The sequence below is a fragment of the Rattus norvegicus genome, chromosome 16, assembly GCF_036323735.1.
Source record: "Rattus norvegicus strain BN/NHsdMcwi chromosome 16, GRCr8, whole genome shotgun sequence".
In the NCBI taxonomy this organism is placed as follows: Eukaryota; Metazoa; Chordata; class Mammalia; order Rodentia; family Muridae; genus Rattus; species Rattus norvegicus.
The window spans coordinates 21822111-21840417 of record NC_086034.1 but is presented as its reverse complement, the minus strand read 5'-3'; the positions used below and the strand labels follow the sequence as shown (position 1 = coordinate 21840417).

The following is an 18307-nucleotide window of genomic DNA, read 5'->3' as shown; positions in this document are numbered from 1 at the left end:
TGTGGCAAACTTAACTAGCTCCAGAGATAATGTTGGCAATTTTGAATCAATCCCTTTCTGTGAGCACACAGTGGCATTACTGAGCTAATTAATGTTCTCTAAATGCCTGGAGCCATCTGGAGCTAGACAGGATTAGTGTCTCAAGAGGGACAGATAAAAGCCCTTTTGGAGGCTTCTATCCTATTCTACAGTGCCTGTATCTAAAACAAACCATGAACAGCAAAATCCCATAAATCAGTTAGTCAGTAAATAGATAATGTGATACCTAGAAAAGCAATACATGAGTATCAAGCTACTCTTTGGTTGGTGTTTTAGTCTCTGGGAACTCTGCGATTCTGGTTGGTTGATAGTGTTGTTCTTCCTGTGGTGTTGAAACCCCTTCAGCTCCTCCAGTCTGTTTCCTCCTCCTCCTCCTCCTCCTCCTCCTCAGGCTGCTGCTGCTGCTGCTTTATTCCCTTTCCTAGTTTCCTCTCCATATGCCCCCGTCCCCTCCCCCTTCCCTATAAGGGTATTCTCCCCCCAAACCCACACCCTTTACAACCTACCCCTATATTCCCCTGCACTGTGGGTCACCCAGGGTAGGACCAAGGGTTTCCCCTTCCACTAGTGTTCAACAAGTCTATTCTCTGATACATATGCAGTTGGAGCCCTGGGTCCATGTATACTCTTTGGGTAGTGGTTTAGTCCCTGGGCATCTCTGACATTGTTGTTCTTATCGGGTTGCAAGCACCTTCAGCTCTTTCAATCCTTTCTCTAATTCCCCAAAAGGGAGTCCTGTTCTAAGTTCAGTAGTTTGCTGTTAGTGTTCACCTCTGCATTTGACATGCTCTGTGTGTCTCTCAGGAGACATCTATATCCGGTCCGTGTCATCACACATTTCTTAGCTTCATCAGTCAAATGTAGTTTTGGTGGCTGTATATGTATGGGCCACATGTGGGGCAGGCTCTGAATGGCTGTTCCTTCAGGCTCTGCTCTAACCTTTGCCTCTATTTCCCTCCTATGGATATTTTTGTTATCCCATTTCAGAAGGAGTGGAAGCATCTGTATTTTATTCATCCTTTGTCATGAGCTTCATGTGGTCTGTGGATTGCATCTAGAGTAATTCGAGGTTTTCGGCTAATATCCACTTATGAATGAGTGCATACCATGTGTGTTTTTCTGTGATTGGGTTACTTCACTCAGGATGATATTTTCTAGTTCATTCCATTTGCCTATGAATTTCATGAAGTCATTGTTTTTGATTGCTGAGTAGTACTCCATTGTGTAGATGTACCTTATTTTCTGAATCCACTCCCCTGTTGAAGGGCATCTGGGTTCTTTCCAGCTTCTGGCTATTATAAATAAGGCTGCTATGAACATAGTGGAGCGTGTTTCCTGGTTGTTTGTTGGGGCATCTATTGGGTATATGCCCAGGAGAGGCGTGGCTGGGTCCTCAGGTAGTGGAAATTTCTCAGGAACCTCCTGGCTGATTTCCAGAGTGGTTGTACCAGTCAGCAATCCTACCAACAATGGAAGAGTTTTCCTCTTTATCCACATCCTGGCCAGCATCTGCTGTCACCTGAGTTTTTTTATCGTATCCATTCTTACTGGTGTGAGTGGAATCTCAGGGTTTTTTGATTTGTACATCCCTGATGACTAAGAATGCTAAACATTTCTATAGGTGCTTCTCAGCCATTTGATATTCCTCAGCTGAGAATTCTTTGTTTAGCTCTGAACCCAAATTTTAATAGGGTTATTTGGCTCTCTGGACTCTAAGTTCTTGGGGTTTTTTTTTTTTTTTTTGTATATTTTCGATATTAGCCCTGCATCAGATGTAATATTGGTAAAGATCTGTTGGTTGCTGTTCTGTTCTATTGAAAAGTATCCATTGCATTACAGAAGCTTTGCAGTTTTATGAGGTTCCATTTGTCAATTTTTGACCTTAGCACATAAGCCATTGTTGTTTTGTTTAGGAAAATTTCCCCAGTGCCCATGTGTGTGAGTCTATTCTCCAGTTTTTCTTCTATTAGTTCCACTGTATATGTTTTAATGTTGATGTTCTTGATCCACTTGGACTTAAGCTTTGTACAGGGAGATAAGAATTGTTTGATTTGTATCTTTTACATGCTAACCTATTGAATGAGCACCATTTATTGAAAATGCTATCTTTTTACAAATGGATGGTTTTTGTTCTTTGTCAAAGATCAATTGACCAAAGGTGGGTGGGTTCAGGTCTGGGTCTTCAATTATATTTCACTGATCTGTCTAGCTGTCTATGTTACTAAACCATACAGCTTTTTTTTTCCACTATTGCTCTGTAATACTGCTTGAGGTCAGGAATGATGATTTCCCCAGAAGTTCTTTTATCATTGAGTATAGGTTTTGCTATCCTGGGTTTTTTTTATTCCAAATGAATTAGTAAATTGCTCTTTCTATGTCTGAAGAACTGAGTTGGATTTTTGATGGGGATTGCAGTGAATCTGTAGATTGCTTTTGGCAAAATGGCCACTTTTACTATATTAAACCTGCTAATCCATGAGAATGTGAGGCCGTTCCATCTTCTGATATCTTCTTCAATGTCTTTTCAGAGACTTGAAGTTCTTGCTATATAGATCTTTCACTTATTTCGTTAAAGTCACACTGAGGTATTTTATATTATTGCGACTATTGTGAAGGGTGTCATTTCCCTAATTTTACTCAGCCTGTTTTTCCTTTGAGTGGAGGAAGGCTACTAATTTTTTTTGAGTCATTTTGTACCCAAAAATTTGCTGAAGTTAATATCAGGTTTTGTAATTCTCTGGTGGACCTTTTGGCGTCACTTAAATATACTATCCTATCGTTGGCAAATAGCCATATTGTGACATCTTCCCTCCCACTTTGTATCCCTTGACCTCCTTTTGTTGTCTGACTGCTCTGGCTCGGAATTCCAGGGCTGTATTGAATAAGTAGTTACAGTGCAGGCAGCCTTATCTAGTCCCTGATTTTAGTGGGATTTCATCAAGTTCCTCTCCATTTAGTATGATGTTAGTTACTGGTTCACTGTATATTGTTTTTACTATGTTTAGTTATGGGTTTTGATTTCCTGATCTTTCCAGGACTTTTTTTTTTGTTGTTGTTTTCTCTTTATTACAAAATATAACATTTATGCAATGAAATATTGTACCTGAGCCATACCTTTTACATAATAAAGTATAAAATGTATGTGCTACTGAAAAAGATGAGTTCATTATCATATAATGGATAGAAGTTATATAATAATTATAAGATAAAACCATTAAATACACATATACTTTATAGTAGAGAAAACAATCTTTGAATTTTAGAAATGGTCCAGGGGTTAGAAACTTGTTGAAGTCAAATTTTTTTCATTAATTTGAGTATTTCTTATTTACATCTCGAGTGTTATTTCCTTTCCCGGTTTCAGGGCAAACATCCCCCTAATCCCTCCCCCTCCCCTTCGTTATGGGTGTTCCCCTCCCCATCCTCCCCCCATTGCTGCCCTCCTCCCAACAATCACCTTCACTGGGGGTTCAGTCTTAGCAGGACCCAGGGCTTCCCCTTACACTGGTGCTCTTACTAGGATATTCATTGCTTCCTATGAGGTCAGAGTCCAGGGTCAGTCCATGTATAGTCTTTAGGTAGTAGCTTAGACCCTGGAAGATCTGGTTGCTTGGCAGTGTTGTTCATAAGGGGTTTTGAGCCCCTTCGAGCTCTTCCAGTTCTTTCTCTGATTCCTTCAATGGGGTCCTATTCTCAGTGCAGTGGTTTGCTGCTGGCATTCGCCTATGTATTTGCTGTACTCTGGCTGTGTCTCTCAGGAGAGATCTACATCCGGCTCCTGTCAGCCTGCCCTTCATTGCTTCATCCATCTTGTCTAATTGGGTGGCTGTATATGTATGGGCCACATGTGGGGCAGGCTCTGAATGGGTGTTCCTTCAGTCTCTGTTTTAATCTTTGCCTCTCCCTTCCGTGCCAAGGGTATTCTCATTCCACATTTAAAGAAGGAGTGAAGCATTCACGTTTTAATCATCCGTCTTGAGTTTCCTTTGTTCTAGGCATCTAGGGTAATTCAAGCATTTGGGCTAATAGCCACATGTCAATGAGTGCATACCATGTGTGTTTTTCTGTGATTGGGTTACCTCACTCAGGATGATATTTTCCAGTTCCAACCATTTGCCTACGAATTTCATAAAGTCATTGTTTTTGATAGCTGAGTAATATTCCATTGTGTAGATGTACCACATTTTCTGTATCCATTCTTCTGTTGAAGGGCATCTGGGTTCTTTCCAGCTTCTGGCTGTTATAAATAAGGCTGCTATGAACATAGTGGAGCACATGTCTTTTTTATATGTTGGGGTATCTTATGGGTATATGCCCAAGAGGTATAGCTGGATCCTCAGGCAGTTCAATGTCCAATTTTCTGAGTAACCTCCAGACTGATATCCAGAATGGTTGTACCAGTCTGCAACCCCACCAACAATGGAGGAGTGTTCCTCTTTCTCCACATCCTCTCCAGAATCTGCTGTAACCTGAGTTTTTGATCTTTGATCTTAGCCATTCTCACTGGTGTGAGGTGAAATCTCAGGGTTGTTTTGATTTGCATTTCCCTTATGACTAAAGATGTTGAACATTTCTTTTGGTGTTTCTCAGCTATTCGGCATTCCTCAGCTGTGAATTCTTTGTTTAGCTCTGAACCCCATTTTTTAATAGGGTTATTTGTCTCCCTGCGGTCTAACTTCTTGAGTTCTTTGTTTATTTTGGATATAAGGCCTCTATCTGTTGTAGGATTGGTAAAGATCTTTTCCCAATCTGTTGGTTGCCGATTTATCCTAACCACAGTGTCCTTTGCCTTACAGAAGCTTTGCAGTTTTATGATCCCATTTGTCGATTCTTGATCTTAGAGCATAAGCCATTGGTGTTTTGTTCAGGAAATTTTTCCAGTGCCCATGTATTCCAGATGCTCCCCTAGTTTTTCTTCTATTAGTTTGAGTATATCTGGTTTGATGTGGAGGTCCTTGATCCACTTGGACTTAAGCTTTGTACAGGGTGATAAGCATGGATCGATCTGCATTCTTCTACATGTTGACCTCCAGTTGAACCAGCACCATTTGCTGAAAATGCTATCTTTTTTCCATTGGACGATTTTGGCTCCTTTGTCAAAAATCAAGTGCCCATAGGTGTGTGGGTTCATTTCTGGGTCTTCAATTGTCTTCCATTGGTCTATCTGTCTGTCTCTGTACCAATACCATGCAGTTTTTATCACTATTGCTCTGTAATACTGCTTGAGTTCAGGGATAGTGATTCCCCCTGATATCCTTTTATTGTTTAGGATAGATTTAGCTATCCTGGGTTTTTTGTTATTCCAGATGAATTTGCAGATTGTTCTAACTCTTTGAAGAATTGGATTGGTATTTTGATGGGGATTGCATTGAATCTGTAGATCGCTTTTGGTAAAATGTCCATTTTTACTATATTAATCCTGCCAATCCATGAGCATGGGAGATGTTTCCATCTTCTGAGGTGTTCTTCAATTTCTTTCTTCAGAGTCTTGAAGTTCTTATTGTACAAATCTTTTACCTGCTTGGTTAAAGTCACACCGAGGTACTTTATATTATTTGGGTCTATTATAAAGCGTGTCATTTCCCGAATTTCTTTCTTGGCTTGTTTCTCTTTTGTGTAGAGGAAGGCTACTGAGTTATTTGAGTTAATTTTATACCCAGCCACTTTGCCGAAGTTGTTTATCAGCTTTAGTAGTTCTCTTGTGGAACTTTTGCGATCACTTAAATGTACTACCATATCATCTGCAAATAGTGATATTTTGACTTCTTCTTTTCCAATCTGTATCCCTTTTGCCTCCTTTTGTTGTCTAATTGCTCTGGCTAGAAATTCAAGAACTGTATTGAATAAGTAGGGAGAGAGTGGGCAGCCTTGTCTAGTCCCTGATTTTAGTGGGATTGCTTTAAGTTTGTCTCCATTTAGTTTAATGTTAGCAACTGGTTTGCTGTATATGGCTTTTACTATGTTTAGGTATGGGCCTTGAATTCCTATTCTTTCCAGGACTTTTATCATGAAGGGGTGTTGAATTTTGTCAAATGCTTTCTCAACATCTAATGAAATGATCATGTGGTTTTGTTCTTTCAGTTTGTTTATATAATGGATCACATTGATGGTTTTCCATATATTAAACCATCCCTGCATGCCTGGAATGAAGCCTACCTGATCATGGTGGATGATTGTTTTGATGTGCTCTTAGATTCGGTTTTCCAGAATTTTATTGAGTATTTTTGCGTCTATATTCATAAGGGAAATTGGTCTGAATTTCTCTTTCTTTGTTGGGTCTTTGTGTGGTTTAGGTATAAGAGTAATTGTGGCTTCATAGAAGGACTTTGGTAGTGCTCCATCTGTTTCAATTTTGTGGAATAGTTTGGCTAATATTGGTATGAGGTCTTCTATGAAGGTCTGATAGAATTCTGCACTAAACCTGTCTGGACCTGGGCTCTTTTTGGTTGGGAGACCTTTAATGACTGCTTCTATTTCCTTAGGAGTTATGGGGTTATTTAACTGGTTTATCTGTTCCTGATTTAACTTCGGTACCTGGTATCTGTCTAGGAAATTTTCCATTATCTGCAGATTTTCAAGTTTTGTTGAATATAGGCTTTTATAATAAGATCTGATGATTTTTTGAATTTCCTCTGAATCTGTAGTTATGTCTCCCTTTTTATTTCTGATTTTGTTAATTTGGACACACTCTCTGTGTCTTCTCGTTAGTCTGGCTAAGGGTTTATCTGTCCCGTTGATTTTCTCAAAGAACCAACTTTTGGTTCTGTTGATTCTTTCTATGGTCCTCTTTTTTTCTACTTGGTTGATTTCAGCTCTGAGTTTGATTATTTCCTGCCTTCTACTCCTCCAGGGTGTATTTGCTTCTTTTTGTTCTAGAGCTTTTAGGTGTGCTGTCAAGCTGCTGATATATGATCTCTCCTGTTTCTTTCTGCAGGTACTAAGAACTATGAGTTTTCCTCTTAGCACAGCTTTAATTGTGTCCCATACGTGTGGGTATGTCGTACCTTCATTTTCATTAAATTCTAAGAAATCTTTAATTTCTTTCTTTATTTCTTCCTTGCCCAGGTTATCGTTTAGTATATTGGACCATCCTTTCATCCCTGGGCTGAAGCCTAACTGATCATGATGGGTGATTATTTTGATGTGTTCTTGTATTCACTTTGCAAGATTTTTATTGAGTATTTTTACATCAATAATCATAAGGGTAAATGGTCTCAAGTTCTCTTTCTTTGTTGGATTTTTGTGTGGTTTAGTTATAAGAGTAACTGTGGTTTCAAAGAAGGAATTTGGTAGTGCTCTGCTTATTTCTATTTTGGGAACTAATCTGGATAGTGTTGATATGAGGTCTTCTATGAAGGCCTGATAGAATTCTGCAGTAAATTCATGGAGTCCTGGGTTCTCTTTGGTTGGGAGACTCTTAATAACTGCTTCTACTTCTTTAGGAATTATGGTGTTGTTTAGATGTTTATCTGTTTTTGATTTAACTTTAGTACCTTGTATTTGTCTAGAAAATTGTCTATTTCCTCCAGATTTTCCAGTTTTGTTGAATATATGCCTTTGTAGTGGGATCCGTTGATATTTTTAATTTCCTCAGATTTTTTGTTATGTCTCCCTTTTCCCTTCTGATTTTGTTAATTTGGATACACTCTGGGTATTCTTGCTAAGGGTTTATCTATCTTGTTGATTTTGTCGAAGAACCAGCTCCTGCTTTTGTTGATTCTTTGTGTACTCCTTTTTTTTTAAAACTTGGATGATTTTAGCTCTTAGTTTTATTATTTCTTCCCTTCTATTCCTCTTGTGTGTATTTACTTCTTTTGGCTGTAGACATTTTAGATGTGCTGTCAAGCTGCTGAGTATGCTCTCTCCTGTTTCTTTTGGGGGCACTCAGAGCTATTTTTCCTTTTAGTACTGCTCTCACTGTGTCCTAAATGTTTGGGTGTGTTGTATCTTCATTTTCATTAAATTCTACGAAATCTTTTTTTTTAAAACTGGCATTATTTATTTATTTTTTGGCTTGTGAAACTTCCTTAATTTGTTGATGTAGCAAACAAATTTCAACTCTGCTATGCAAATGACAGAAGAAATGTGCTCAGCAATTAACTTTAGAGTTCAATTTCATACAGGCAACATGCTATATGTGAAAAAATTACTAACTGAACTACAGGTATTAAATACTGAAAAAAAATTAACAGTTTATTTTAATTTATCTTATTTAACAATCTAAGAAGTTCACGGCCATCAGCAGTTCCAGTGCAATTTCAGGTGCAATTGGGAATTCAGGAATTTCAGTGGAGCTGTTAGTATAGCGGACCTTGTAGGTAAAATACATGCACACTTTCGATAGCACATGTGAAGGGATCTCTCTAAAGTTGACCTCATTGGTTTCATTCTCCGCAAACTGACCTGGACCACTCAACATGGCCTTTATTGTTCCTGATGTTAATGCATGTTCTCTTTTTACAATAAATTCATGACCATCAGAAGATATTAATTTCACATACATGGCATCAGGGCCTTCACAGCCACCATAGGTTTTCTCCTCTCCATCCATTATGTTCTTATAAAATTCTACTTGATCCCAGAGGAACTTACTAGTTTCCTGGCGAGGCCGAGAAGCAGTCATCTAGTAACTTGCATCCGAAGGAAGTGCTAAGAAATCTTTAATTTCTATCATTAATTCTTCCTTGACCAAGTTTTCATTGAGTAGTGTGTTGTTAAACTTCAATGTATCTGAGGGCATTCTGTCATTATTGTTTTTATTGAAGACCAGCCTTTGTCCATGGTGATCTGATAGGACAAATAGAATTATTTCTATCTTCCTGTATCTATTGATGCCTATTTTTTTGACAAATCATATGGTCAATTTTCGAGGAGGTACTATGAGGTACTGAGAAGAATATAAATCCTTTTGTTTTATTATTTAATGTTCTATAAATATTTGTTAAATCCATTTAGTATATAACTTCTGTTAGTTTCTCTATGTCGCTGTTTAATTTCTGTTTCTCTTATCTGTCCATTGATGAGAATGTGGTGTTGAAAGTGGACAGATGTGTCTGTCTGTCCTCTGGTCTCAGGATGTTCCATACTTCTTGGTGTTTAGCTCTCTTCTCCGTGGGATTTGAGATCAGGGAGCAGTGTGATGGGCTAGGCCCTCATTCGTATTTCATATTTTTTTGCTTGAAGGGGAATTGATGGCACACCAGCATATTTTTCCGAAGTCCACATGCTTCCTAATCATTTTGTTATTTTAAGGTGTTTATTAGTTGTTAAGGTAGAGCTTCATATAAATAATACAAGAATGAATTATAGTTTGAAAATATTCTTATGCTTATTGAATATTTTCTTCAAACTCTGATTTGTCCAACTATAGTTTTTCATTCTGTCAGTCCATTTATTCCTCACATGTAATTAAATGTCTATTGTGTATAATACACATTTTAATATATCTCAAGGTCGGGTTGGGGATTTGGCTCAGTGGTAGAGCCCTTGCCTAGCAAGCACAAGGTCCTGGGTTCGGTCCCCAGCTCCGAAAAAAAAATATATCTCAAGGTCTTCCCATTCTTAAACCTTTATGTTTCTCTGCCCAGTCAAGCTTCCTTACATCATATAAATGTAAATATAGCATGAAATGAACCTTGCTTTTTGGAACTCTCATTTCATTTTGCTGAAACCTTTTTGAATCTCATATATAGGAGATTGGATGCCATAGTTTATCTCCTTCTACTTATATTTACCAAATTTAGTGTAAGTCCAGGGACACATTGACCATTTTAAAACAAAATGGAAGGTCCTGCTTTGCTACGTTTTTGCTCCCGGGTTAACATGGATACTTTATTTATTACCTAAGCAATATGTTGTGATCATAATGGTAGCAAATATAGAAAGCTTAATCGTGGGCATAAAAAATGAAATTTGGATTGAAAAAGTCAAAGTATTGGTGACTGGGGATTTCAATTTTCATTTGTTTATAAAATTTACAGTGAAACAAGTGGTCTGTAGATCTGCATCTGTAGGTCATGCCTATGATGTATCAATCATCTATCTTAAGAAGCACAACATGTCAGTCACCCACAAGTCATACAGCTTATCAAAAATCTGTCCCCAACACCTACATCATCCAAAGTAAAAGCCCACAGCCTGGCAACCATCCATAAGAATTGCCCATGTCCTGTCAGTCATCCACTGGAAATCCCCTCACCCTGTCAATCATCTACCAGCAACTCACAAAACCTGTCAGTCATCCAGAAGAAATTATCACAGTCTGTCAATCAGACATAACAAATGGCCATAGTCTGTTAATCAACCACAGGACATGGCGGCTAACTTATATACAAACCTCTCAGAGCCGGTCAGTCATACATTAGAAACTCCCATAGCCAGTCATTCAATGGAGAGACCCACAGCCTGTCAGTCTTTCACAACATATCTCAAAGCCTGTGGATTATTCATAGGTAGTGTCAACAGCCTATCACTCAGCCCCAGGAAACATATACCAACTTTGTCACTTGTCCAAAGGACAAGCCTACACTCTATCTGTCATTCATAGGAAATACCTACACCCTGTCCATCATTGATAAGAAATAGCCAAAGCCTGTCAACCATACATAGTATGTATCTACCATTGTTCAGTATGCATAACAAATATGCACAGACTTTCAGTCAGTCCTCCATGGTAAATGACTGCTACATGAAATCATCCATAGAAAGTACCCACAACCTGTAAGGCATTCATAGGAAAAACCAACAACCTGTCAATCATCTGTAGGAAAGAGTTGCCTGTTTGTCAGCTACATGGCACACCCCCAACTTGGTAGTCATCTGGGGGAAAAATCTACATCCTATCAATAACCCATAGGAATTGCCCATAGCCTTAGAACCATTTATAAGAAATTTCAATATCCTTTCAAACAGCCACAGTAAAGTCAACAGCCTCTCAGTCATCTATTAGAAACACACACAGTCTGTCAGTCATCCACAGATCACATACATTGCGTGAGAGTCATCCATAGGAAAAGCTAAGTGCCTGTCATGCATACAAAGGAAATGAACACAACCAGTAAATCATGCATAGGAATCTCCAACAGTCTGTCAGTTATCAAGAGAAAATTCACACAGTCTTTCAATGTCGGGGCCAGCACCAACAGGGTACCTAGAATCGGGCGAAAGCCTGCGGGATGAAAGAAGCACACACACACAGGTTATTCGTGTCAAGCCAGAAGAGGAAGAGAGCTCCTGGTTTCTTTATTGACCAAACTATATATCCAAAGAACACCACTTAGCAGGTATCTGTCAAGCACAGTGGGGAACCCTGGCTGAGACTTCGGTAACAAAGGACCAACTATGTGGCCTGAATAAATTAGGGAAATAACCAGGAAGGCCAGCCTAATTCTGACTCAGGTGAGAAGTACCCGGCCAGACTGTTCCCAGTTGGGGACAAAAGGCTTCCACATGCAAGGGCAGGGCTCAGCAGGGGTCAAACCTTGTTGGAGACCCAGAAGGGTCTTGTTCAGGCTGACAACATTCTGTGAATGTAAACTTCTTGTGCCACACAGTGACAAAGCAACCAGGCCCAAATCCAATACAGCTCCCACATTTCAATTATTCAACAGTATACAATTAAGATTAAACAGAAAAATTTCCAAAATCCGCAACCCTCACACACTGATATCATAAATAGGGACATGATAAACCTGGGAGACAGCACACAATAAATCATGCCGAGAGCAAAGATTCATCTCTGCCTCAGGCTCCTCTCCTACATCATTCAGGTCTCAGGTTTGCCATGCAGAGCCGATTCTGTTACCATGCCTGCTTGAAATCAAATGGGGAGATGTTTGTGATGATGAACTTCGTCAATTTATTCTAATAGCTTTATAAAAATCATGTAGTGAAGGAAGCGCAGGATTTTGTTTCTGTTGACAGCACATTTTCAGAAGGGTTTAGTCTACTGTTTTTCTGCATACGTTAGCTAATTCTTCAGAGCTCCTGATAAAGCAGAAGATTGTATAATAGGAAAACAAGGCAGGAAGTGTATGTCCATTCAAGAGTCCTATCTCACCTTATTTCAATTATATTGACAATAGCAAAAGGAAACGTCAGAAAAATGAAAGGAAATGCCTCATTTTGAATATGATCACAGTTTGCCATTGAAAGAAACACAGATGTTTAAACAATATGCACATAGAATTAATATTTAATTAATGAATTCTAGTGACAGGTTTACAACTTGCCTCAAAGGTTTACATTCCTTTCTTTTATTCAGTATTTTTTCCTCCATCTTTATTAACTTGGGTATTTCTTATTTAAATTTCAACTGTTATTTCCTTTGCCAGTTTCTAGGCCAAATCCCCCAACCACTCCCCTTCCCCTACTATATGAGTGTTACCCTCCCCATCTTCCCCTGTTACTGCCCTCCCCCCAATAATCACGTTCACTGAGGGTTCAGTCATGGCAGGACCTAGGGCTTCCCCTTCCACTGGTGCTCTTACTAGGCTATTCATTGCTACCTATGCAGTTGGAGCCCAGAATCAGTCCATGTATAGTCTTTGGGTAGTGGCTTAGTCCCTGGAAGCTCTGGTTGGTTGGCATTGTTGTTCATATGGCGTCTCATCCCCTTCAATCTCTTTCAGTCCTTTCTCTGATTCCTTCAACGGGGGTCCTGTTCTCAGTTCAGTGGTTTGCTGTTCGCGTTCGCCAATGTTTTTGCCTTATTCTGGCTGTGTCTCTCAGGAAAGATCTATATCTGGTTCCTGTCAGCCTGCACTTCTTTGCTTCATCCATCTTATCTAGTTTGGTGGCTGTATATTTACGGGCCACATGTGAGGCAGGCTCTGAATGGGTGTTCCTTCAGCCTCTGTTCTAAACTTTGCATCCCTATTCCCTCCCAAGGGTACTCTTGTTCCCCTTTTAACGAAGGAGTGAAGCAATCACATTTTGGTCATCCCTCTTGAATTTCATGTGTTCTATGCATCTAGGGTAATTCGAGCATTTGGGCTAATATCTACTTATCAATGAGTGCATACATACCATGTGTGTTTTTCTGTGATTGGGTTACCTCACTCAGGATATTTTCCAGTTCCATCCACTTGCCTTTGAATTTCATAAAGTCATTGTTTTTTGATATCTGAGTAGTCTACATGTTTACGTGAAGGCTGTTAGTTTAAGACTGACTGCCATGCAGCTAAGATCAGGGTCTTAAAGCCCACACCCACAGTGACATGCCTATTCCAACAGGGTCACAACTTCTAATACTGCTACTTCCTCGGCTTCACACATACAAACCATCAGACCCAGGATACAGTTCAATATAATAAAGACAAGATAAGAATGGTACACAGCAAATATCATTCTAAAATATTTATGCCAAGCATTCACACTAAATCAGAAATCAGAAATGTGAAAAGTATATTTGATCTTCCCCTGTTCAATAAAATCATTGAAGTCTTAGCTAGAATAACAGCACAAGTGAATGAGATAGATGTACACCCTTGAAAGAATGAAGCCAATGTCACTTTATTTAGGCCTGGGTGGTTGATATACACAAAAGACTCTAAAGCCTCCACCAAAATTCCCCTGCAGCTATTCAGTTGTTCAGCATTGTATTAGAGGAAAAGCAATGCATAAAACCAAGTTAGTTTCCTAAATTCAAATACCCAGCACACTCTGCAAATAAGCAAACTAACAGATTCTCACAGATATTATAGATTAAATATAACCAAGGAATTGAATGACTTGTACAGTAAAAACTCTAAACTTAATGTCAATTAACAGAAGAAGATACAGTAACATGGAAAGGCCCCATGCTCCTAGGTCAGAAGGATTAATATGATGGAGTTGGATGTGATGGTTTATATTTCCTTGGCTCAGGGGTGGCACTATTAGAAGCATGGTCCTGTTGGAGTAGGTGTGGCCCTGTTGGAGTAGGTGTGCGACTGTGTGTAAGGGGTTTAACACACTCATCCTAGCTGCCTAGAAGGCAGTATTCTGCAGGACCATCCAGATGAAGATCTACAGCTCTCAGATCCTCCTTCACCATGTCTGATTGGTGGCTGCAGTGATCCTGCTGTGATGATAACAGGTCTGAACCTCTGAGGCTGTAAACCAGCCCTAATGAAATGGTTTCCTTTTAAGAGTTTCATTGGCCATGGTGTCTGTTCACACAACTAAAGTCCTACGTAAGACAGTGGCCATAACACAAAAATTTATCTAGATAATCTGTGCAACCCCCTAAGAATACCAACACGATTCTTTAATGACATTTAGAAATCCATCATTAATTTAATAGGTCAATATAAAGGAGCCATGTAGGTCACACAGTCATCAACATTAGCGCAGCTTGAGCCCTCACCGGCACAGATTTGGAGTTAATACACCATAGAGGTAAAGCAATAATGAAATCTGCAACAGTATTCAAAGGCTCATAGGTTGGGAAACATAATTAAGCATCTGTCCATAAATTTGTACACAGACAGCCATGAGTCATTGAACACCCCTGTCTGGGTTCAGGTAAAGCAGATGTCTACCCTTCAAGAGACTAGAGGCTCCAGGAAGCTTATACATATGGTGGAGTTGCTGGGCTGGGTATATCCTTGTGGAGGAGACACGGGGTAGGGGGAGGAGGTATGCAATATTGAGATGTGGGACTGTCAGGGGGTGGATTGGGAGGGGAATGAAATCTGAAGTGTAAAAGTAAATAAATAAAAAATGGCTATCTTGCTGATAGCAATCTACTGATTCAATACAATCTATCAAAATTCCAATTCAATCCTTCATAGAGTCAGAAAGATGAATTTGGAAATTCACTTGGAATAACAAAAAAAAAAAAACAAGGATAGAGAAAACTATCCTCAACATAAAGAAATAATAACAATAAAAGATAGAATCACCGTCCTTGACCTCAAGCTGTATTACAGAGCAATAGTTTTAAAAACTGTATGGTATTAAAACAGAGACAAGCAGGTAGATCAATGTAATAGAATTGAGGACACAGAAATGAACAAATACTCCTATGGTCCCTTGATGTTTGACAGGAAATATAACCATACAGTAGAAAAAAGATAGCTTTTTCAATAATTGTTGCTGGATTAACTGGAAGTTCGCACCCAGAAGAATGCAAATTGATCTTCTTCCCTAGTGCAAAGCTCAAGGGCAAGTGGATCAAGGACATCCACATAAAAAGAAAACACTCAAAGCCATAGGGGAAACTGTGGAGAAAAGCCTCGAACGTAGGGACTCTGCGGAAATTTTCCTGAAAAGAAACACCAATGGCTTCTGCTCAAGGACTTTCAAATGGGACCTCATAATATTGCAAAGCTTCTCCAAGGCAAAGGATACTCTCTTTAGGACAAAACGGCAACCAAGAGATTGGGAAAAGGTCTTCACCTATCCTACATTCAATAGAGGTCTAATATCCAATATATACTAAGAACTCAAGAACTTAAACTCCAGAGAGCCAAATAATCCTATTAGAGAAATGGATATAGAACTAAACAGAGAAATCTCAGCTGAGGAATATCGAATAACTGAAAAGTACCTGTAGAAATGTTCTTCAACAATCTTAGTCATTAGGGGAATGCAAATCAAAACAATGCTGAGATTCTACTTCACACCCCTCAGAGTGGCTAGGAACAAAACTCAGGTGACCACAGATTCTGACAAGAATGTGGAGAAAGCAGAACACTCCTCCACTGTTACTTGGATAGCGAGCTGGTACAACTGCTCTGGTAATCAGCTGGGGGTTTCCTCAGAAAATTGGACATAGTACTACCTGAGGACCCAGGTATACCCATTTCTGGGCATAGAGCCAATAGATGCTCCAACATATAACAGACAAACATGCTCCAGTAAGTCCATGGCAGCCTTATTTTTAATAGCTAGAATCTGGGAAGACCCCAGAAGTCCATCAACAAAAGAATGGATACAGAGAATGTGGTACAATTACACAAACGCAGTACTACTCCGCTATTAAAAAACAATGACTTCATGAAATTCATAGGGAAAAGGATGGAACTAGAAAATATCATCTTGAGTGAGGTGACCCCAGAAAATAACACAGATGGTGTGCACTCACTGATAAGTGAATAGTAGCCCCAAAGCTCAAATGAGCCAAGGTGCAATCCACAGATCACATAAAGCTCAAGAAGAAGGACAACCAAAATGTCTATGTGTCAGTATTTCTTAGAAGGGGAAACAAAAATATTTATAGCAGGAAATATGAAGCCAAAATTTGGAGAAGAGATTGAAGGAAAGTATATATTAATTAACTAATTAATTAAAAAATAAAAATTAAAAATAAATCCATGGTATATGGGGAATTGACAGCATGTTAACAAATTATACTGATGAATAGAGACAGCTTCATGGAGAAGACAGAAACTTGGTCCATTACACAGAACAAGCACAAAAGTCAATGCCACATGCATCATGGAACAAAACATAAGACTTCATACCACAGATGTGGCAGATGAGAAAATAGGAAATATGTTTGACTTCGCTGTGCAGAATGGTACTTCCTGAACATTACTCCTATAGCATAGAGAATAAAAACATCCATTCATAAATCATACCTCCTGAAATTTAAAACATGGCATAAATCAATGATCATCATCATTTAGCTGAAAATGATGCCTCTACCATTCGTAAAAATCTTAATAGATTCCTATAAAAAATAAGTATATTTACTCTATAAACACAAGAAAAACCTTATCTATTAAGCTTCACACCTACCAAGTAGCATTCATGATACATAAAGTAGTCTGCATGATTTCAGAACAGAAATGCAAACATGGTTATCCCAAAGCTACAAATACTGCAAAGTAAACCAGTTACTGGCTCGTAAGATGTTCTGGTACAGTAGTGGAACACATATTATGGAAATAATTCTCTTTCCTGATTCTATTTCAGACACACTCTATGTGATGGAAGCCAGGCCTGAAACTGCTAAAGCAGCCAAAACCCTAAGAGTAGATATGTCCTAAGCCAAGAGGAAAACTCAGTACTCTTATCTGTATCAATGAAATGACTGTCATAGCTATAGATCTGTGTTTGGAACCCTCATTAGAAAAGCATCATCTTCTTGTAGGCTATAGACACTAACACAGAGACCCCAACCTGGAAAGTGTACAGAGAAGGTGGTAACTCCATTTTAAATGGGATGACTCCTTTACGTCTCTCCCTCAAGACTTCATTATCTCTATAGCAAATAAACGTAGAGATTCTAAGAGATTGGGGTGATAGATTACTGTAGTGAGTGACTTACAGACATAATACCAAGTCCCTAGTAAAAGAGAAGAAAAAACAACATGGAATCTGAGAAGTAATACTAAGAAGTCAATAGGATTCAAACAAGGAATTGCTGAGTGGATGAAGGTAGAGGTCAGTACTTTCCCTTTCGTGCATTCAGAGGACCTGTAGGAGCATCATCTAAGGACGGCACAATGGCTCCACCCACCCTGGGTTTCCCTTCAGTATTTAGGTATTTTAGTAATATCTGCAATTTAATGAGTATAAATATCCTCCACTTGGGAAGACAGATGTGATGTTTGGATTCCACTGAGCATGGATGTTTGTTAAAATTTATTCTCAGTCTAATAGGTCAGGTCTGCACCTGAAGGGTGCACTGTGCACTCACTGATTTTGGTGAACAGGATTTTATGTGTGAAAAGAACAAATACTTCTCACGCACTTACCAGATGACACAATCCAGGAGATTGGAACCTTGATCAAGGAGAATCCATGTCTCTGTGACTGCAGTGTCCTGGAGGTGACTCATTTGTCCTTCTTTGCCATCGGGCAGGCAGCAGGCCAATACCATGACAGTAGATGTATCCATGTCCAAGGTGATCCTTAGTGAAGCTCAGTTTTTTTCAGAGATAAAGTGACGTCACGAACAGCAGATGACGTTTGCAGACATGACAATTTATGGAGTCTGGTCTGCATACGCTGTAAAGTTGTAAAAGAAAGCCAGCACAGCACTGTTAGTAAAACAGTCCAAGGAGAGCAGTGGGCCTCCGATTTGTGAGGGTTTATCATGAGATTGCTAAGTAGGACTCCCTCTTGTCAAAGACTCTGCTGCTAGTCCTAGTGACTCATCCTATGAGTGTTGACCTAAACTGTTTGCCTTTTAATTAAGAGTTTCCCATTAAGAATATCCTAGTAAGAGCACTAGTGGAAGGGGAAGCCCTGGATCCTGCTAAGACTGAACCCCCAGTGAACTAGATTGTTGGGGGGAGGGCGGCAATGGGGGGAGGATGGGGAGGGGAACACCCAT

General features: G+C 39.3%; 1 protein-coding gene across 1 annotated transcript; it reads right to left on the bottom strand.

The window, feature by feature from the left end:
- Positions 1–7172: 7172 nt before the first annotated feature.
- On the bottom strand, positions 7173–8677 carry LOC134482484 (elongin-C-like). The gene has a single exon (XM_063275953.1). It carries the CDS (start codon positions 8660–8662, stop codon positions 8252–8254), a length of 411 nt encoding a protein of 136 aa, XP_063132023.1. The 5' UTR covers positions 8663–8677; the 3' UTR covers positions 7173–8251.
- Positions 8678–18307: the final 9630 nt, after the last annotated feature.

What these genes read in the sequence shown, in the direction of transcription:
- LOC134482484 (XM_063275953.1), bottom strand. Translation starts at nt 8,662, where the DNA reads ATGACTGCTTCTCGGCCTCGCCAGGAAACTAGTAAGTTCCTCTGGGAT.